This window comes from Streptopelia decaocto (genome assembly GCF_964273445.1).
Source record: "Streptopelia decaocto genome assembly, chromosome: 9".
NCBI lineage: Eukaryota > Metazoa > Chordata > Aves > Columbiformes > Columbidae > Streptopelia > Streptopelia decaocto.
The window spans coordinates 7,540,458-7,559,345 of record NC_138664.1 but is presented as its reverse complement, the minus strand read 5'-3'; the positions used below and the strand labels follow the sequence as shown (position 1 = coordinate 7,559,345).

Below are 18,888 nucleotides of genomic sequence, written 5' to 3'. Positions count from 1 at the left end.
GGAGGGATGCTGCACCTACCATGCTGTGTGCATGTTTTCAATATTAAGAACATACACACCAAAATAGTGAGAGAAAAATACATAATTAGCACTTCATTTTAAGTGCCAGTGCTGAATTATTTCCATGTGGAAAAAAGTCAGACAGACTTAAATTTTGATTTGTAGAACAAACCTGCAGTAATTGTTGTTAGAGTCACGTATTTTTACTCCTTTGCAATTACCCACTTTCATTCAGAAAACCAGTATTATGATATCCCGTAAAGATATTAATAATCTGGAACTTGTAACCTTCTTGTCCTCCTTTCCACTAAGAATCAATTCTTTTTTCTGTAGACCCACTTTCCCACATTCTTACATTTCTGTCTCTCCACCATTTCCAAACTTTCCCCAAGTTTAGAAAGCTGAACTTCACAGCTATAACTTCACAAGTACCTTGGTGCAAAATCTCTTAAGTATGTGCCTAGATTCTTGTGGAATGGTGATAGTAGGATGTCAGCACTGGGATTTTACTTATGTCCCTCTCTTTCCAGCTCCAGCATCCATGACCACCAGATTCCCTTGCACACAACCACAGAGTTGCCTTGCACAGCTGTACTTGCTTTAGCAAAGAGACTCTGCTCTGCTTTCCACCATCACCTCTAGATATCATCTAAATAAGCTTCAAGCAACAGGATAAAAAAAATACAGATAAAAGACCCTCTTGTCCTACCTACTCTTATGTGTCAGTCATCCCTCTAACCTGCAGGGTGAAACAGCTCCTCTGTCCTTGCTCTGGAGCTTCTTTTAGTCAGGGATGGTCCACTTTACTCATCTACAGCAAATACACTGTGAAGTGTTTCCTCAAAAGAACCTTTAAGAGACTTACAATTCACAGATAGTAAAAGGGGGAGAAAAATCTTGGAGATGTGGCTGTTATTTTGCTTAATAAACACTCAACTCGAAAACTTTCTTCCTGCATGCTGGACCACCACAAAATGATTCTGCAACCTTTAATGGCATGCCGAACATTTCAAGCATGAAGAAAATGTCACACCACACAATAAAAAGCAAGCAAAACCTTTTTGTGCTTGAGTGGATCATGAGAAAACTGCAAACAGGTTGTTTACTACCAAGAGGAAAAAGGAGATAGCTGAAAAGTGGGATAGGCAGGTGGAGAACTTGGCTTTTTGTTCACAGAGAGCAGCAGAACTCACTGATCAGCCTTTTCTCTTTTTTTTCTCTTAAAAGCAACATATTATTACCATCAAGAGAAGAGATTTGCAACAGGTTATGTCAGAGCTGCTTACATGCCACAGGGACATGGGCATAGCCCGCATAGATAACCTGCAGAGAAGTGCTGCCTCATTGCAATGGAGGATGGAAGGGACAAACCACCAACTCACTGAATCACCCAAACCAAAGGCATCACCCTGCATCACTCTTTTGGCCACCACCTCTCTCCTTTTGTACCACCCAGCTGCCGTGGTTAAAAATAAAATAAATCCAGAATCATCACATGGTCACAGCCTTTGCAGGGTGGCATCACCCACCATGGGCATCTTCAGTGCAGACTGATAAACAGCTCTGCACCAAGGGAAGAAAAGGCTATTCCTGAAGATCTAATTTCCATGCCCATCAGGCCCAACATGGCCCAAAACTGCCTTGAAACCCACAGCCCTGCAGCTAAAAACCATCAATAACAGCAAACGATTAAAGGCACAGTAACACGCGAGATCTTATATCACTTCACCTCATGCAATAAAAGAAGAAATGCACTTACCACAAATGCGATCACACTCTTTACCGTGGACTCCCAGAGAAAGCAGCTCCGAAGGAATTGTATTGTATTCCATATTGCCATGGTGATTTTTTTCACGCGATCAACATTTCTTGATAAGACCTGATAAATATTGAGTGGGAGGAAGGGAGGAGAAGAGGAGTTTAATCAAACACTCTAGTATCCTACTACTGCTTCAGAAACAAGGGATAATTTAAGCTACGAATGCATGTCAGGGCACATATTACAAATAAAGCCTCTATTTCAGAGACACACTGCAGCTCCTGTTTTCCCATCACACCCAAACCTTCCAGATTTTCCTCATCCCTTACAAAAAAACAGGTATTGATGCCAAAACTAAATAAAACAGTAAAACAAACCTACCTTCATTCCCCTTCAATTCTCAAAAATATAGCAATGCCTCAGGACATGGGCCAGAGAGAACGGAATCAAAACACTGAACCTCTTCTACATGTTTTGGACTAGTCCATAGAAATAAATAGGGAATTTTAGCCTCATTATAGGGCATGTTTATTTAAAAAAAAAAAAAAGAAAAAGAAAAAGAAAAAAAAAGGATAATGGCAATTTGTCTAAAATCCTATGGATTTTTTAAATAATTAATTTAGACTTAGTTTCTTCCTTCCCAAAGGAGGGAATAAGGCTCTCATTGAGCTTTAGGTGCTGCGAACAGTGCAACATCCACAGTTATCATTTTCCCCACTTTGAAGCACAAAGCCAAACTATTGATGCAAACTAGATCAGAAAGCAATTTCACGTTAACACAAACAAACCTTTTCATATATACCGAAATACAAAGAACTTACACGTGTTCAGCATTTTATGCATAAACAGGTTTTGTTCTTGCAACTGTGCTACAGCAATTCAAATATTTCCAAAACAGATGTAAGAGCTTAGCCTAGACACGATTTTCACCTTTTTAGAAAATTTGCGGTGCTCCTCAGTGAAGCGCTTTTCTCGGGGCTTGAATGTTCTAATACTTGCTTTTACCTAGAATAAATAAATAAAATTTAAGATTTGCAGTTTTGAGTTCATTTCTTCGCTTTTGTATCATCAGTCTTGATGATGATGATACATCTTTCAGGACCTTTCACTCTGCCCAGCCTCCTTGGGACTTAGGATGAGCTGCTAGGAAAAGCAGGGATAAGTTAAATTGGGCAAAGCTGGACTCACTTCAGCAAGAGCAGAGCTGTAGTACAGCCCACATTTGCCTTAATAAATTGGATTTAACTCAGTAAAAGGCTGTAGGGCATAAGCAATTGAGACTGACTCAGTCACCTAACCACTATGTACACCATGTCCATGCCTCATTAATTTTCCTGTCAATGCCCTGGGAAGAGAACATCATGGGTCAGCTTTTTTGGGGAGAAAGTAGGCGTTACAAATAATGTACAATAATCTAAACATTAAGTCCTTTTTTAGCTGTTGCAAATTAAGCTGTGGCATACAGTAACCAGCATCTCCTTCCTAAGGTACTTGTGGTCACTCTCAGTCCAAAAATGCCCCGGCATTGTCCCATCCACCTGGAGAGGCCATCACAGAGCTCTGATATCCCAATACTACTTCATCCATGGCATGAAAGGAGGTTGTAGCATGGAGGGTGTTGGTCTCTTCTCCCAAATAGCAAGTGATAGCACAAGAGGAAATGGCTTCGAGTTGTGCCAGAGAAGGTTTAGATTGGATGTTAGGAAAAAATTCTTCATAGAAAGGGTTGTCAGGCATTAGAACAGGCTGCCCCGGGAAGTGTTGGAGTCATCATCATTGGAGGTGCTTAAGAGACACATAAATGAGGTTCTTAGGGACATGGCTTAGTGCAAGAGTTAGATTACGGTTGGATGCTATGATCTGACGAGTCTCTTCCAACCAAAATGATTCTTTGACTCTATGAAACACCCCTCCACCACCCGATGCAAATAGGTCGGAACATTTCCAGCTTGGCTCTTGGTTTTTAAAGCATCATCCCTCACCCTTGCCCTTGTAGTTTCACACATTTCTTACACTAGTGATAAGCAAAGAGAAAATATTTCAACTTACAGGATTAAATAGGACATCTAGCTCCAAGTAAATTACTCCTTTTGAAGCATGTTCCAAGTCTTTATTCTTCAGCGTGTAACAACTTTGTTTACCGTTTCTAATCTATAGTTTGGGGAGAGAAAAAGCATCAATATTTTCCCAGCTGTAATTCACAATATAATTTAAAGATACTACAAACAAATAAATAACTAAATAAATTGCAAGCACAAAAAAACCCTCCCCAAACCCTGCTAATATGCTCGGAGCCTGAAATACAAAATGATCGTTGGATTAGAGACCTATAAAATTGCAGATTAAATCTCTTATGGTCCAACTTTAATTTACAGACCTTGTACTTTATAGTAGAGCAGTGCACACAATAACCAGTCTGAAAATTCTGCCCTGGAAGCCAGTGAGTTGATGGGAAGTAATCAGCCTCTGTTATTACAGGTTTAAAATGGGATTTTTCTTCCAAAGTTCAGGAAAAGAGCCACAAACAACAACTTACCTGCCTATTGCACACTTCAGTACACAAACCCACTTCTTAATGCTTAGTTTATTGCAAAGTTGTCAAATTATTACCCAGGAAACAAACACAATCCAAAGAAATTAATCAGCTTAAGTGGAGCGAATGCTAATGTAACAAATGTTCAAAATTAACTAATTCGTGTAAAAGACTTCTCCCCCCACCTCACCCCTGAATTTCAATACCATTTCTATGCTCTAATCTGCCGGTTGGCTCTATCGCATTAAACGTCTATTAAAAAAAAGCAACAAACCTCTCCTACCATTTTGTAAACTATTTGGCTCAAATCAAAAGCATTCTCTCTTCAAAAAGTGATGGCAGAAATGTATTTATTATACACAGTAGGATATGTATTGATTAAACATTTGGCTTTTTAGGAAGCAGACCAGTTAATTCTAAACAGCAGTAACATAAAAAAACTGCAGCTTACCAAAAAGCTACATTCAGGGACTGTAATGATCAAAGATTAAAGATAACGGAGGAAATTTGGGGGCATGAAATTGCAACCATATTTAAAACGGCTATTGCTGCTCTGGCATTTAGAAGAGGCACTCATATAAACCATGGTAGAAACGAGTAAGGGAGGGGGAAAAAAAGCATAATGGGAACCAAGTGACTTCAGGAGACAAGCAAAAGGTCATTTTCCTTCCCAATATTGCTCCAACCCTTCTGCACCAAATACCTCATCAAAGGGTAGATGGGATTTCTGGGTAATGGTTGAAAGGGAAGAGGGTTCTCACAAAAACTAACTTTGCATCTTCAATGGTGTCCAACCAGAACTCCAGCTTTTACTATGTTCTCATCCAAAGCTTTGCTTAACAGGATGCTAGGAGTTAAGCAGGCATATGTGGTACTGATTTAATAACAATAAATAATAACACTAATAGGCACTGCACTAAATGGATCACAAAGTGCCTTTGCTTTCTCTGCAAGAAAGGACACATAGAGTTAGAGTTGGTGATAAAGGATTCTGCAGCTCCCAACAAAGAGACAAGCAAAAAATATTTTGAAGACCAGCAGGCACAGATATCCTGCAGCCCAAAACCAGAAGAGCTGCTAAAGTGGCTGCCCCCTCTTTTAGTGCCAAATGGACTGGCACCAGAAGGTGCTCAGGTCAACTGCCACACAGAGTGCCCATCATAAAAGATCCTGCTATTTCAACAGTTTGTTTCCACCCCACCTCAAGCAAGGGTAGAAAATAATTTTAAAAGCCCAAATGTATTTGGAAAAATTTTTTCTATTTCCCAAATTAACTGAAAAATTGCAATGGTAGAGATACAGGCCCAGAAGGACTTGGTTTGAGGTTATCATCCCTTTGGTCCAAGGGGATGCCACAAGCACCAGGTTTAGACTGAGCTTTGATTCATGGACTCTCCTGTAACAGGGTAGAAGGTATGTTGTTCCCAGTGTGTCTGCAGAGATGTAGGTGTCCAATACATATCACAGTGTCATAATTCTGGATTCTCCATAGTTATTAATTTGAGGACTGAGTTTCCATGTATTTCAGTTACGCGTATTTCTCATAACATTTCATCCTATTGCCCTAGGAACAACTACTGGTGGAAAGTTTTCTTTATATTCCTTGGGATATGCTTTTTTCTCATATCTTTCAAGAACATAATCAACAAGGAAAAAAATGTCACATGCTGCTAAATTGACAGAAAAAGGAAAAGAAATGATGCCACTACTGAGAAGGTCTGAGCCTGATATCATGGTGTTCTGCACTCAGAAATTGCTTCTGACATTGGGGAAAAGACTCTTCTCTTTAAGAGCTGAATCAAACATTTTGGGTGAAGCTGCATGTGTGTTCACACCGTAAGTTTCAAATAAGCAAGAAATAGCTTCCTTGTCTTTGGAAATGGGGCTTATTTGCCACTTGGGAAACTTTTTTAAATGGTGGTGTTATTGTATTTGTTGCTATTTTAAGGCTGAACAGGGTAGAAAGTAAAGCAGTGCAAATGCAGTTTTGCAGTCAGCTTCATTTGGCATCTTTAATTTTAAGTGTTCGACTTGTCTGGTAAAAGATGTGTAATTGTGCAATTATAACTCAGCCCAAGACTAAACATTCATACAGATATCCTCACTTTTGACCTTCTTCAGAGCCAAAAAAGGAGCAACAGAAGAACAACTGGCTACAAAATGGCATTTCTGCGTTGCATTTCTATTTGGATTTAAAAACAAACAAACAAACACCTGCAAAAAAAAGTAAAAGAATAATGCCTTTTACAATTTGGGCAACGTGCTAAGCCAGTGCGGTTCAGCGGAAGGTGTAGGGCAATTCTAACACCCAGGACTGCCTGAAGATCAGCTCGGTGGCATGTCTCAACTGTGCCCAGAAGAAAACATCCAAAATAGCTTTTAATACTCTGTATTTTCGTTGCATGCTGTTCTTGGGCCAGAGTTCAGATTCTGTTCAATGTCTCCCTCTATCTCAGGAGACAGCCAGTCATATTAATTTCATTTTGGATCTATTTTTTTCTCCTTTCTGGGTACTTTTCCCTAGTTTCTGCTGTTCACAAAGACTGCTTAGATGCCTTGCCCAGCTGTGGAATAGGTGAGCAGCCAGGGATGGGGTCCTGGATGAAACTAAATGTCAGGAAGATCAAATTTCTTCTATTGCCCAAACACCTTTTGCTATGTACCTGATCTCACACACATTTCAGTCAATTATTATTCCTGATAGTTGTGCCTAAAATAGACTATCTTTCCCATGAAGGCTGACATCCACTTATGGGAAAATGGAAGAAAAGGAATATTCAAATTAAATGTGAAAATATCTGCAGGTGAGGGCCTTAAAGAGACATAATCAATATTATTCCTTTATTGATGTTTTATATCCTCACTGAATATTAATGCCTGCATTCTCTGAAAGCTTCTTAATAACATACAACATACTGGGGCTCAGTCAGCAACCAAGACAGCCCATGTCCATATGATTAACATGAGGGCAGCAGTGCCTACCCCAGCAACATGCTTCATTTTGCAAGGTCACCATCAGAAAACCTCTGAAAAAGTGCCAGGATTTTTATCCCATGGGAACTGCTGATATCTGAGGCATTTCCCTGTTCTGAATCACCATGCATCAATATTTTCACAGAACTCATATATTCTATATCACAGTCCATTCTCCACACAGAAGCATGCAAAGGAAATTTCAAGTTGGAAGAAAAGACAGAATACTTTGTGCATTAAGTATTTGGTCCTACAGAGGCAACTTCTGGTGGTGCTTTACCTGAAGGAAATGTTGAAGTACATGAGACCACCGTACAGTCAAGGTCCAAAGTGCACCGGGTTCCTTTCAAATGAACGAATATATTTGCTAAACTCTTTGCACAGATGTCCCCAGTAAAACAAATGTGACTAAACACAGTATTGATGTAGCCAGCCAATGCTAAATCTATTAAGCAACAACCTTGTGACCGCTTGGGAATTTTAATGAAATAGCGAAAGCAGAGATTGATATGACACAAAACACGGAGAAGACAGGACCCTTACACAGCAAAGGGTGTTTCTTCATTGCTCTTGTCTCAAAGAAATATGGTTTAGTAGCTTTCTTTTTTTTAACATTGATTTTAAGAAAACTTCACTCTGTATCCTGCTTTGATGCAGATTCAATGTCATATATTGATGACCTGACAGAAGAACGCTGGGTTAAACCTCTGTACATCAACACCCGTGACGTGTGGAAAGGGTAATGGCTACTCTCCAAGGGTAATTCATCTAAAGCATTTGGGAACCTCTGATATTCCTCCTTGAGCTCATTGCTGATGCACAATGTCATACCGTTTGCCCTGAATAACATAAAGCTGTCCTGTAATAGACACACACCTACTCTTATCAAAGGACATATTTCCCCAGGAAAAGGTGAAAGCAAACCACATATTTGATCCACCTGGACCTGAATAAAGTGGGTTTTTTGTTTCTCCCCAGTCTTGTAATATACTTCGATTCGATTTTGTACAAAATGCCCATTAATTCATCCCAAAACTCTTTGCCTCAAACATTTCACTGTAAACAACCTTCTGTGGGATCCAAAGTAGAATGGAAAATTTGGGGTTTTGGCAGAGGATTGATATCCAAAGACCAAAGACATATGGAGCTGATGGTCTCATAAAAAAAGCAGGCAGGCACACAAGGGCTTCCAGGCAATCTGAGGAGGAGATGAAAACCCTGGGAGCACAAAGATCCCAGGTCATACTCAAGAAAAACATTCCTGTTGATATTATTTGAGTGAGTAGTGCATGGTAGGAGGAGAATTTAATTTCAGAAACAAGGTTTCTTTTTTTCTGGAAGAGATGTGGGGTTTTTTCCCCATTCCAGAATTTCTGGGTCATGATAGGGACAAATGCCAGAACCGAGGACAGCACTCCACAGCTGCCCCTATTGCATAGATGCAGCATTTTCACTTTTCTCAAATTTTAAAAGCTTTCTCCTGGAAAAGGCTGCGCACTCATGGTCAAGTGCTAAGTGATTACAATGGTCAGGTGTCTGCTCTCTGAATCCAGGCCATGTTTTAGACAATTAAGCTTGCGAAAGTCATACTGCTTGTTTTCACTGTATCACTGGCCACCGACCTTGCTTAGCACTTGAAAATATTTCATAGACCTGTTCCTGTTTGCTGAAAAAACGGGTGCAGCTGAAGACTACTCCGAGCTGATAATTCAGCAGATAAAAAACATTCCATTCTGCAATACAACTCTTCACTCAAAGGCCTTTCTACACAGGGGTATTCGATATACTCTGCTTTCAAATTCATTGAAGCACACTATATGCTTGCTCCCATGTCTCTAGGAACTTGCAGCCTTCTAGGAGATGGGAGGCTCAGGAAGCAAAACAAAAAAGACAGACCCTCGCAAAGAGAAACAGGGTTGCTTTTACTAAAACTAGGGTACAAAGGAACACAGAGATGGAAAGGACTACTTTGATAATTACTCCAAGTCCCCCAAAAGCTATAAAACTTCTAAACCTATCAAACTCCTTTCTGGAAGCCAAGAAGTTTTTGCCCTACTTCTCCATTCCCCAGGATCTTCTTCAGTTTCTAGCACAAAAAGCCTACTCTGCTCGGTGCTATAAATGGTCTTTCATTTCCCATTCTCTGAGAAAGTGATCTGCCTCTTGGCCTAAAGTTTGTGCAAGTCAGACTCTATAAGCCACTTGTGGCAAGAGTGATCCATTTTGCTGAATAGCTTGGTAGCACTAATCTCTGCCTGTTCCAGTTTAAATTCTGCTTCTGTGAATGTGGCTGGCCAGAGCTCTATTGTAGATGAGGTCTCTTACACAGGAGGACAGTAGGTTGACAAAAAGAAGAGCAGGAGGAAAAAAAAGTACAATAGGTCAAATAACATGGAAAAGCTAAAGGTGTAAAGCAGTCAATAACAACTTCTTTCCCTCTGTCCCCCAAATTCAGTGTACTGAAATCAAGGTCTTTACATTGCATTATTAACACAGCTGTACAAGAAACAAAGTGAAATGTGTATTCATCCAGTATCTTCATCATGTCTATCAGAAGAATGTGAACTTTGCAGCTTTATTCATCATCTGACACCTTAAAACTCTACTCAAGCAACCCAAATTTGTTATGTTTCTTATTTGGTGCCTGAAATAAGGCGAGATCACAGTCAAGGATGAATGGAAAGCATAAGTAATTTTACTATCTCTGAATTTTCGTGCAGTAAGGTTATTTGCGTATTAACGTGATGATGAAGGTGTACACATGTTTGCAAAATGTCAGTGTAAGACTCCTGAACACATTTAAACCAAAATTTGTTGTCAAATTAATTAAACATTTCATATCCCTCTAACATATACTTTATTCAAGGCAATTTTTCATCAAGAAAAGAATTTAGTCATCCATGAACAATTCCTGAAGTAAACTTACTTCATGTGCTGACAGCTCACAAGTCAAACTTGTGCATTTTTAACAGGGGGGGAGGAAGGCACTTTCATTTTCAAAAGGGAATTTAATGCAAGGTAAATATTAGGCCTGATTACCTAGGAGAAATTAAACCTATATGATTTGTAAGGCTTCCTTGAGTCTTAAACTATTGTTCTCTTTTAGCATATTTATCTAAATGGTTCAAAGGATACATTCAAATTTATAGTCAAAATGACAACATACATCGAAATTCCGATTTCAAGAAAGAGAGCTTAGAAAATTGCAGTTCTCTGTCTGAGCAGACTAAGTTAATAGGTGCAAAATGTTTTTTAATCAGAAGCAGAGATGAATATATTTACACTAGATTTGACTGAAATAGGAGGCAGGGAAGTTTAGACAGGAAGGAAGAAGATCAGTTGGCAAGGGAAAGCATAAACAATTTTCATTTTATTTTTTTTGTCTCAAACCTTGGACAAAAAAAAACCCTACGCTGAATAGTTTGGACATTACCACACACATGCACTCCCCTCCTCTGCCTTGTTACATGCTTCCTGAGGGATACTTGACAAATGCCTATAAAATCAACAGAAAATCCAAATCTAACATCTTCTCACTGTGAGCCCACACAGCCTGCTGCCGATCACACAGACCATTTGGCAAGCGCTGGATCTGCAGGAGAGCAGCTGCTCCAGCCACTCTCTTCCAGGAACATCAGAGATACGAGAACTTGGGGAAAAATTAACAAAGTGATCAAAAATGGAATAAAAGATGCTAAGAGGGTTTGGTTTTTTTTTTCCCTCCCGTAAACATCAAATCATCCTCCATGCCCAACTCACTCTAACATTGGTCTAAAACTAGAAAGACTGACAACTCAAGTCACTAAAACAGACAAACAATCTAAAATATCCCCGGCCTCAAACAGAACATGCAGTCTGAGCCACAGAGAGAAGAGGACTGCAAAGCACATGATGGCGTATGGGGCACCAAAAGCCCAGTATTTACACAAGTTTCTATAGATTAGGCTCTTCTTATCCCCGAATTGCAGGAGTTCCTCTATTCTGGACTCCAGTATAACTTGAAAAGAGCACACAGTGGATGAAAATAAACACGCTTTGTTGAAGAGATTCAGAAGCCACTTTGCTTTTAATTCACACACACAAGAAGTACACTTATGTAGACAAAATAACAACAAAACTGGAGCACATTGGCGTATTTCTTTACCACTATAAAACATTCCTTAGGTTGGGATCATATCCTCTAAGCCAGTTGGAGAGATTTCTGGGCAGTTTATTATTTATTTGGAAACATCAAATATTCGCAGCTCCCCTCTCTGACCTTGATTGGTCCCTTACCTAAACTATGCTGACTCTGCAGGGTTTATATGGCTCCCTTTGATCAGATGGAATCTTTCCTTCCAGAAACCTCCAATTTGTCCAATCTCTGCTAGGACAGAGCCCCACTAACCCACTATTGCAATGCTGCCTTCCCACGGCAGCCCATCTCTAGAACTCAAATTCAAACTCTCGCCTTACCATGAGAGATGTGTGCAGCCTTTCTGCAGAGGTGAAGATGCTTATGCAGAGATGTTTCAAAACGATACTGCAACTATAATTTCAATCAGGATTCACTGGCTGCCTATTCGAGAGCACTATGACCCACAGCATCACACTGAGCATTACTGAAAACATCTCACTACTGCATGGATCACTTGAATCATGTTATATATTGCAAGCATGAGTGTTTGTACAGGGCTCAGTGCATAAATACCTGTCGCACCCTCTCCTCTGCATAGAGAACCCACCGCCTCAAAACCCAAGGAAACCCCCATGCTTACAGTTAAACGTGTTTACATGAGCACAAGAGTCCCGTGGTGTTTCCAGCCTCATCTACTCATTGATTTAATAAAAGACACAGCCTAGAAAGTTCTTCTCAAGCTTTACTGCAAAAGTTACCAGAATCTTCTATGCTATTTCACATACACATGGAGCTGTTCACCTTCTTTTCATCTGGTTTACTCTATTACCCCCAGCCTTGTTCCAAAATTAATATCAGTCTTTCCAAACACAAAGCTACTTTCCCTCCATTTCTCTATTAATGTTTTTTAATGACCCTCTTATGTTCCCCTCTCTCTAGCTTGGCCTTTTTGACCATTTCTGAAAAAGCTTCAACTCTCCTTAATCTCCAGAGCAACCACTTTCCCCTGAGCTCACTTTGTTTCCAGTTTTGATTTTACACTCCCGTGGTAGCGCTTACTCTCCACATATTTGTTTACAGAACAAAAACCACCCATCTTTAAAAGCACTATGGAGTAGAAAACACCCCTTTTAGGTAATTTTATTCGGCTGTGCCAATAACAACAGCTATCTCTAGTCAATCCTACTGTGAAGTGCAATTACTTTCTTGGAGTAAAAAGAAGCAAGACAGAACAAAAGACATGCTTAAAATGTTACCTTCAGAAGATGATGTGGAAACATACAGAACAACTCAATTATGTTTTCAGACCTACATGGCATATATTACTGATGAAGAACAGACACTTCTGCAGTTTTCTTTACAATCAACCAAATTCCTACTAAAATGGGTTGGCAATGCTCGTTACACTAAGGAGAACTATAAACACTGCCAACTAAGGCATATATAGATCACAAAACCTCTTTATTTCTAAATCTGTGTTGCTTTGTGCTACAGGGAAAAGAAATGCCTCTCCTTCCCAGCAAAACCATCAACATTTGAATTATATACGTGGCAAAGGTAACTTACAGACAGCAAAGGGATGGCAACTTTTCCAAGAAAATCAGGGGGTTTGTCTCCATCTTCATCGAACACTGTCACTTCCAGAACATCATGAATATCTTTAATAGGGCTGCAACAAAAAGTGCAGACACATTAAAACCAGTAATATTTGATACACATGCACACAGTCTCCTCCACGAAGATCTGAGAATAATGTTTTACTAATTAAGTTGGTACTACCTTGGAGTATCAAACTAGCATTTAATTCAATTCCCCCCCAAAATGAACCAAATGATGAGTATTCCCTGAGTTTTCCCCTCATGTTTCAGTCCTGTAACTAGGGGAAGAAAATAACTACTAGACAGTGACTTTTTTTGTGCATCAATATTGATACAAACAGCGTAGAACTCGGCTCTCCAACAGACAAAGCTCTGGCGACTGGAAGAGGTTGAGGGCTGAATTCAAAACCACACTTCAGGACATTAAAGAAATAATTGAAGAATTGAAACTTATGTAACTTCATTTGACTTGAACAATTACTGAAAAATTATCCCCCTTTTAAGGTACTAACAAAACCAATTGCTTACAAAAAAACCCCAAAAACCTAACAACCCCTGGCTGTCCCTCTAGCTGGCAGGTGTAGCACATTCTGTGATGTGACCCGGGCACTAGTGGCAGCCAAACCACCATGAAATGCATTTTTTCCAAGACATTATGACTTTAAAATACATTGAAACCTGTCACTTTTGTAACAATATTTCCATATTCCTCTCCAAGCCATTATAATTTTCCATATGATATAGTTACCGGTGGTACAAAATACTAAAATCCCACAGAGACACACACAGATACGTGTGCTGCAGAAAATCCGAATATGATGGAAGGGCGCTCTGGTGGTATTGAGCACTCCAACTGAAATGGGTTCATCTACTCAAAACAATCCCCTCTGCTCCAAAACAAATCTAAATAATCAATAGCTTTTAAGGTGCTTAACCGAAGTATTTTAAATGGCCAAAAATCTAAGGAGAGATGTGAGAGCCTGACTGGCTCTGCAGCTCTGGTGCTTGCATTAGCCATGCAACAGCAATAAAAGTTAGAGAAAGTCTACAGCTGACCTTTCTGAGACCCACAGGAAGTATAGAGGCAAGCTCTCTTTTTAAATTAAATAATTTTGGATTCTTATTAGATCTATTTTGTTGGCAGAACATCCGACAAGACTCATCTGCTGGCGCAATCTCAGAATAAACAGTGATGAGTAGAAACTTCTTGAGAACAGACAAAGTAAGAGAAAGGACTCCAACAGACACACATTCAGCTGCAGCCATGAATTAAACAGAAATCTGGCAAGGTACTTCTGTCAAAGAGATCAGATACTTTGTATTGTGTTCACATGCAGCCAGTGTTTACAAATGTTGCTTTTGCAAGAAGTACATAGTTCTCAAATTGTTCTTCCAGTGGACAGATGCAAATGTCATAAATGCTCCAGTGCCACCCCTCGCCTTCCTTGCCACACACTACTACAGTCTTGGAACCAGTTATCTCAGTTATTCACAAAAACCAAGATTAAAAAATTGTGCTGTCAAAAAGCAACACCTAAATTATCACTTTTGTTATTAATAAAGTAACCAAAAAAAAGAGAATACTTTTATTTCCATAAGCATTTAAAATCCTATTTTGGGCTACGCTGTGTTTGACTAGTTTAAATTCAGAAGATATACCAGGAGCAACGTGAGCTCTAATTTTCTGCTTGCTCACAAATCAAACAAGGATTCTAGCACGAAACATATTTTATTTTAAATTATGAAAAATGTAGGCATGGTTATCTGGTCTCTACATTCTGTTATATTACCTCTTGGATCCAGCTATGACTCCATTATATCTAGTCGTGATTCTTCCTATAAATATCACAGTAATTTTTCTTTTAATGACTTCTATTAATAAACTCCACGTAAGAACTAGTAAAAGGCAAAAGGCTTTAATTGAGTTATATTTGATATTTCTCCAACATCCACCCTGACTGTGAAAAAATGACTTATCTTCAACTTGACCTTTCTATTTTCCCAAAGTCGATAGCTTTTCCAGTTAAGCTGCTAACTGTTTGGTATTGCAGCATGCGTTCAAAAGCAATCCACTTACAATGTGAAAACTTTGTTCCACTCTGGATTGAGGTTCTTGTAAACAGTGTGTGTTTGAAGACTGTCGTTTCCCAGCTCTAATACACAGAAAGGATCACTTTTACCTAGGGAAAGATCAGATTGCGGAAAAAATAAAAAAGAAAAAAAATGAAGTGGATCAGTGATTATATTTAGCAAGCACAAGCTTTCTTTGCAGTAGGGCTGAGAAAGTGATTGGTCAAATAGAAGTAAGATCCATTAAGACAACTGCAAATTGCCTTGCTCTGATGGAATGATTTGCTAAATAAACAATATCTCCCATGCAGCCTCAGTTCTAGAAATTCTAACATACATATCTTATAACTCATTCAGGTGGCTTCACTCTAATACCTGGTTTAAACGCATCTTCAGTGCTCATGTATAACTCAGCCACAGACACTTCAGCCTAACTTTTACGTAGGCAACTCAATGACACCAATGCAGCGATTTACATACCACACAAACAAGATATTTGTGCAAAAAACTGTCTTTTTCTTCATGCTTATTTTTTTTATTATTAATGCAAAGCTCGTAAGGTTCTTACTCTGAGAAGTTTCTAAACTAAACAGGAACCTTTTCACTATGTAAACAGTGGACATTAACTAGTCAATATTGGTAAAGTTTAAAGACCATGTGTATTACTGGAATCTATTAGTCTGCTCCTTTTCAGCTTACGTTCCCATTCTCTGATAAGCGTGGAAAATACATGTAGCCTTTCAGAGAAACTGCTTGAAATGCAAACTGATATATGCCAAAACCAATCCCACTGTATAATTTGGTATTCTGAATGCTATTTTTTGGTCAGTGAGCAAATGCAGTGTTTGAGGAGAACTCTCATGCGTACACAGGAAACATCCAACAAAGCAGAAAAAGTCATTTTCACGTCAACAAAACTATTACCTAGGAATATAAAAGTATGAAAGGCTCAAACTGTGCTAGCTGTGGCTGAAGAGCTTCTACATACCTGATGTATCTGTGTGGAAAGTAGCCTAAAATTTACATCAAATGGAAAACATGGATTTCAAGACACTGTTCAAAGCCACAACAGATACTATGTTGCTTTCTGATAGCTGTTATCACAGTATGCTAAAAACTTGGAATTAAAATCTATAGTGCCAATGTATAATGAACTGACAACAGAAATCCCAGTCACACCAAAATTCAATCTTTATTATGGGAATAAGTAAAAACGTAAAAGGTGACATTATACTTGTCATCAGATGATTGATCTGCAGAGGTTCACTCACCCAAGACTTGTGACTGCTGTGGGACAGGACCAGGAGGGAACGTTACCTGCTTGTACTGCTCCTCTATTAACCCTTGGAAATCTTTGTACCTCTTATTGTCTCTGTGATTTTCCCTTTATCAGATTTGTAGTTGGACTTTGAATTTACTTTTATCAATAACAGTAAATCTGAGCAGTCTCCCTGGCAATGCAGGAAATATGGCACTGCTCTAGGAGGGTTCTATTATGGAAGCCCATAATTGCTGCACTAATCATTTATGAATGGCTCAGAACAGATAATTAATCTTTATGTCTCTCGTTTCACGATCAGAAATTATGCTATTTTTACCTAAAATGGCTGCATCCTTTTGCAATTTGGTGGGTCTATTACAGCATAATACCAGGATATTTTCAGCACTGCCATTGAAAAACAATTTGTCATTTGCTTCATGAATCAGGCTCAAAGCCTGGGTTATTTTGAATATAATGACAGACTGAGTAACCTTTTACTTAAGCAGAATTTCATTCTGCGCTATGCACAAGGAATGTGTGTCACACACTCTGTATGAAAAGTCTTTGAATTGCAGAATCAAGAACCTGTGTGTCTCTTCCAATGTTCATTATCCACCCACGTGCTCCTGTTTAAGTATTGAGGGAAAGGGGGCCAAATCCATCACTGATGAAAACGCATTAGCATCAGTGAAGTTTTCCAAGGAGTAAATAACCTGCCAGACTCAGCTCCTTCCTGGGACACTGTCTATATTAAAACCTCACATATTTCTAGATAGCCCCAGCCTTGCTGTTTGCCAAAGGTTCTGCTTTGCTGTGGTACAGTCCTTATCAAATTTGTCAGTAAGGTGCAGTTACACTCCTAAATTCCTATAGATGTATACATTATGCCAGTTTAGAAATGCATTTCTCTACAAGCTACCTTTTGTTATTGGCAGGTGTTTTGTTTGTTTTCAAATTAAATTCTTCAGTTCTTTAAAGTACTGCTGTCTGCAGTAACTGTTGGGTTGTTTTTCCATTGCAGGGTTAAGCAGCAAATTGAAACTGAAATAGTGTTGTGATTAATCTTGAGCTTTCTCCTTTGGTCCTGATTTTAGAAGCAACATTCCCTTACATTACAACCTCTTCATTAATATGAGGGAATGGGGCAAAAGTGTTTTCTCTCTAGCATCCTTCCTGCATTTTTCAACAAGTTATCTTAAAAAAATGACTGTCAGCAAATATACAATACACAATGCTGTGTCTGTGAATTATGGGCTGCTGCAAGTTACAGAGGGGAATTAAAACTTCTCCAGAATCCTGGAGAAGATGATAAAAATAATGATATCCATGCAGTCACTACAGAGAAGTATCGACTCCCTAGACCTTCCCTGGAGAAACAATAAAAAATTGTATTTTTAAAAAGTATTAGTGTCCACTGCTGTTGGGACCAAGCACAATTTGAGGTACAGCTCAATGGAAAAATCCATCCTTTTCTTGGAACATCAAAAATATCATCTCAAATAAAAGTCTCAAACAAGCTGTAGGAGATACCATCACACTCGCATCTCCATCGCTGGTAAACTTTCTTTTTCGGGTGACAGCCTGCAGCACCACCCAAACCCACACACTCAGCACTGTGTCAGATGCCCCCAAAAATCTTTCAAGTCTCATTCACAATCTCACAAGGCACCCGTTAAAAGATGGGGAGGCTGCTTTGCAGGCACCATCACTTTATATCAACTCTTATTTCACATATTCCTACTGCAAAATACAACAACACACCATGCTAAGTGCTGAGTTATTGGCCACACCGCTCAGATCTGAAGGGGAAATCAGATCTCCATCCACTGGACATTACCACTTACTTTTGGGAGCCAAAACCATTGGGTATCTCAGTTCCCTGAGGGAGGCTTCACCACTGGAGAAATGATGAGAAATTTACTTTTCCTTGATCAACTGACAGTACTGCACAAACTCTAAGTAGCAATCACAATACATTATGGCACTCACAGTATATTATCGCATCATATGCTTGAAAAATAGAGATAAAATACCTGAAAAATCTGCTGCCAGTAGGTCCACCGCCTTTAAAACTTTGACTTGTAAGAAACCAATGTCCTTTATGTCTCGAAAGGAATTCTTTATACTCTGCGAGGAGGGAAGCATAAAGATGTATTTTGGTTTTAATTCGGTAAGAAACAGAAAATATTGAACTACTAAGTGACTTACATTTTTATATCCATCACTATTTCTTCAGCATTTCAGTTCAGCAGCTGATAGACCCAAAATATATCTCCACTATTCCCAGCCTCACTGCATCATGACCCTGTGAGTTCACAACTATCCCAAGCTACCTGCTCCTAAGGAAATTCTCCATTCACATAAATTACACCTTAGCTTTACAGTGGAGACTGAGAGGAGCCCTGCGTGTTTATGCAATTATCATCTCCTAATTAAAACAGAAAATGGGACGTAGGTAGATGTGGAGAGGCAGCATGGGTCAGGAAAGCAGCACCCTCAAATTGGGAGTGGGGAATCTGTACTCAAAAGTAGCTTTGATTTGTGGTGTTCAAATTCCTTGTGTCTCCATCTTGCGCC

General features: G+C 39.2%; 1 protein-coding gene across 2 annotated transcripts in view; it reads right to left on the bottom strand.

The window, feature by feature from the left end:
• MCTP2 (multiple C2 and transmembrane domain containing 2) overlaps nucleotides 1-18,888 on the bottom strand; it is a 120,018-nt gene that overhangs the window by 45,035 nt on the left and 56,095 nt on the right. For both annotated transcript variants that reach the window (XM_082061024.1, XM_082061023.1), the window contains 6 exons: nucleotides 18,345-18,438; nucleotides 15,058-15,160; nucleotides 12,949-13,051; nucleotides 3,809-3,910; nucleotides 2,690-2,764; nucleotides 1,760-1,879 (listed from right to left, as the gene is read on the bottom strand). In XM_082061024.1, the coding sequence (XP_081917150.1) occupies nucleotides 1,760-1,879; nucleotides 2,690-2,764; nucleotides 3,809-3,910; nucleotides 12,949-13,051; nucleotides 15,058-15,160; nucleotides 18,345-18,438 (597 nt within the window). The remainder of the gene's footprint in view (nucleotides 1-1,759; nucleotides 1,880-2,689; nucleotides 2,765-3,808; nucleotides 3,911-12,948; nucleotides 13,052-15,057; nucleotides 15,161-18,344; nucleotides 18,439-18,888) is intronic.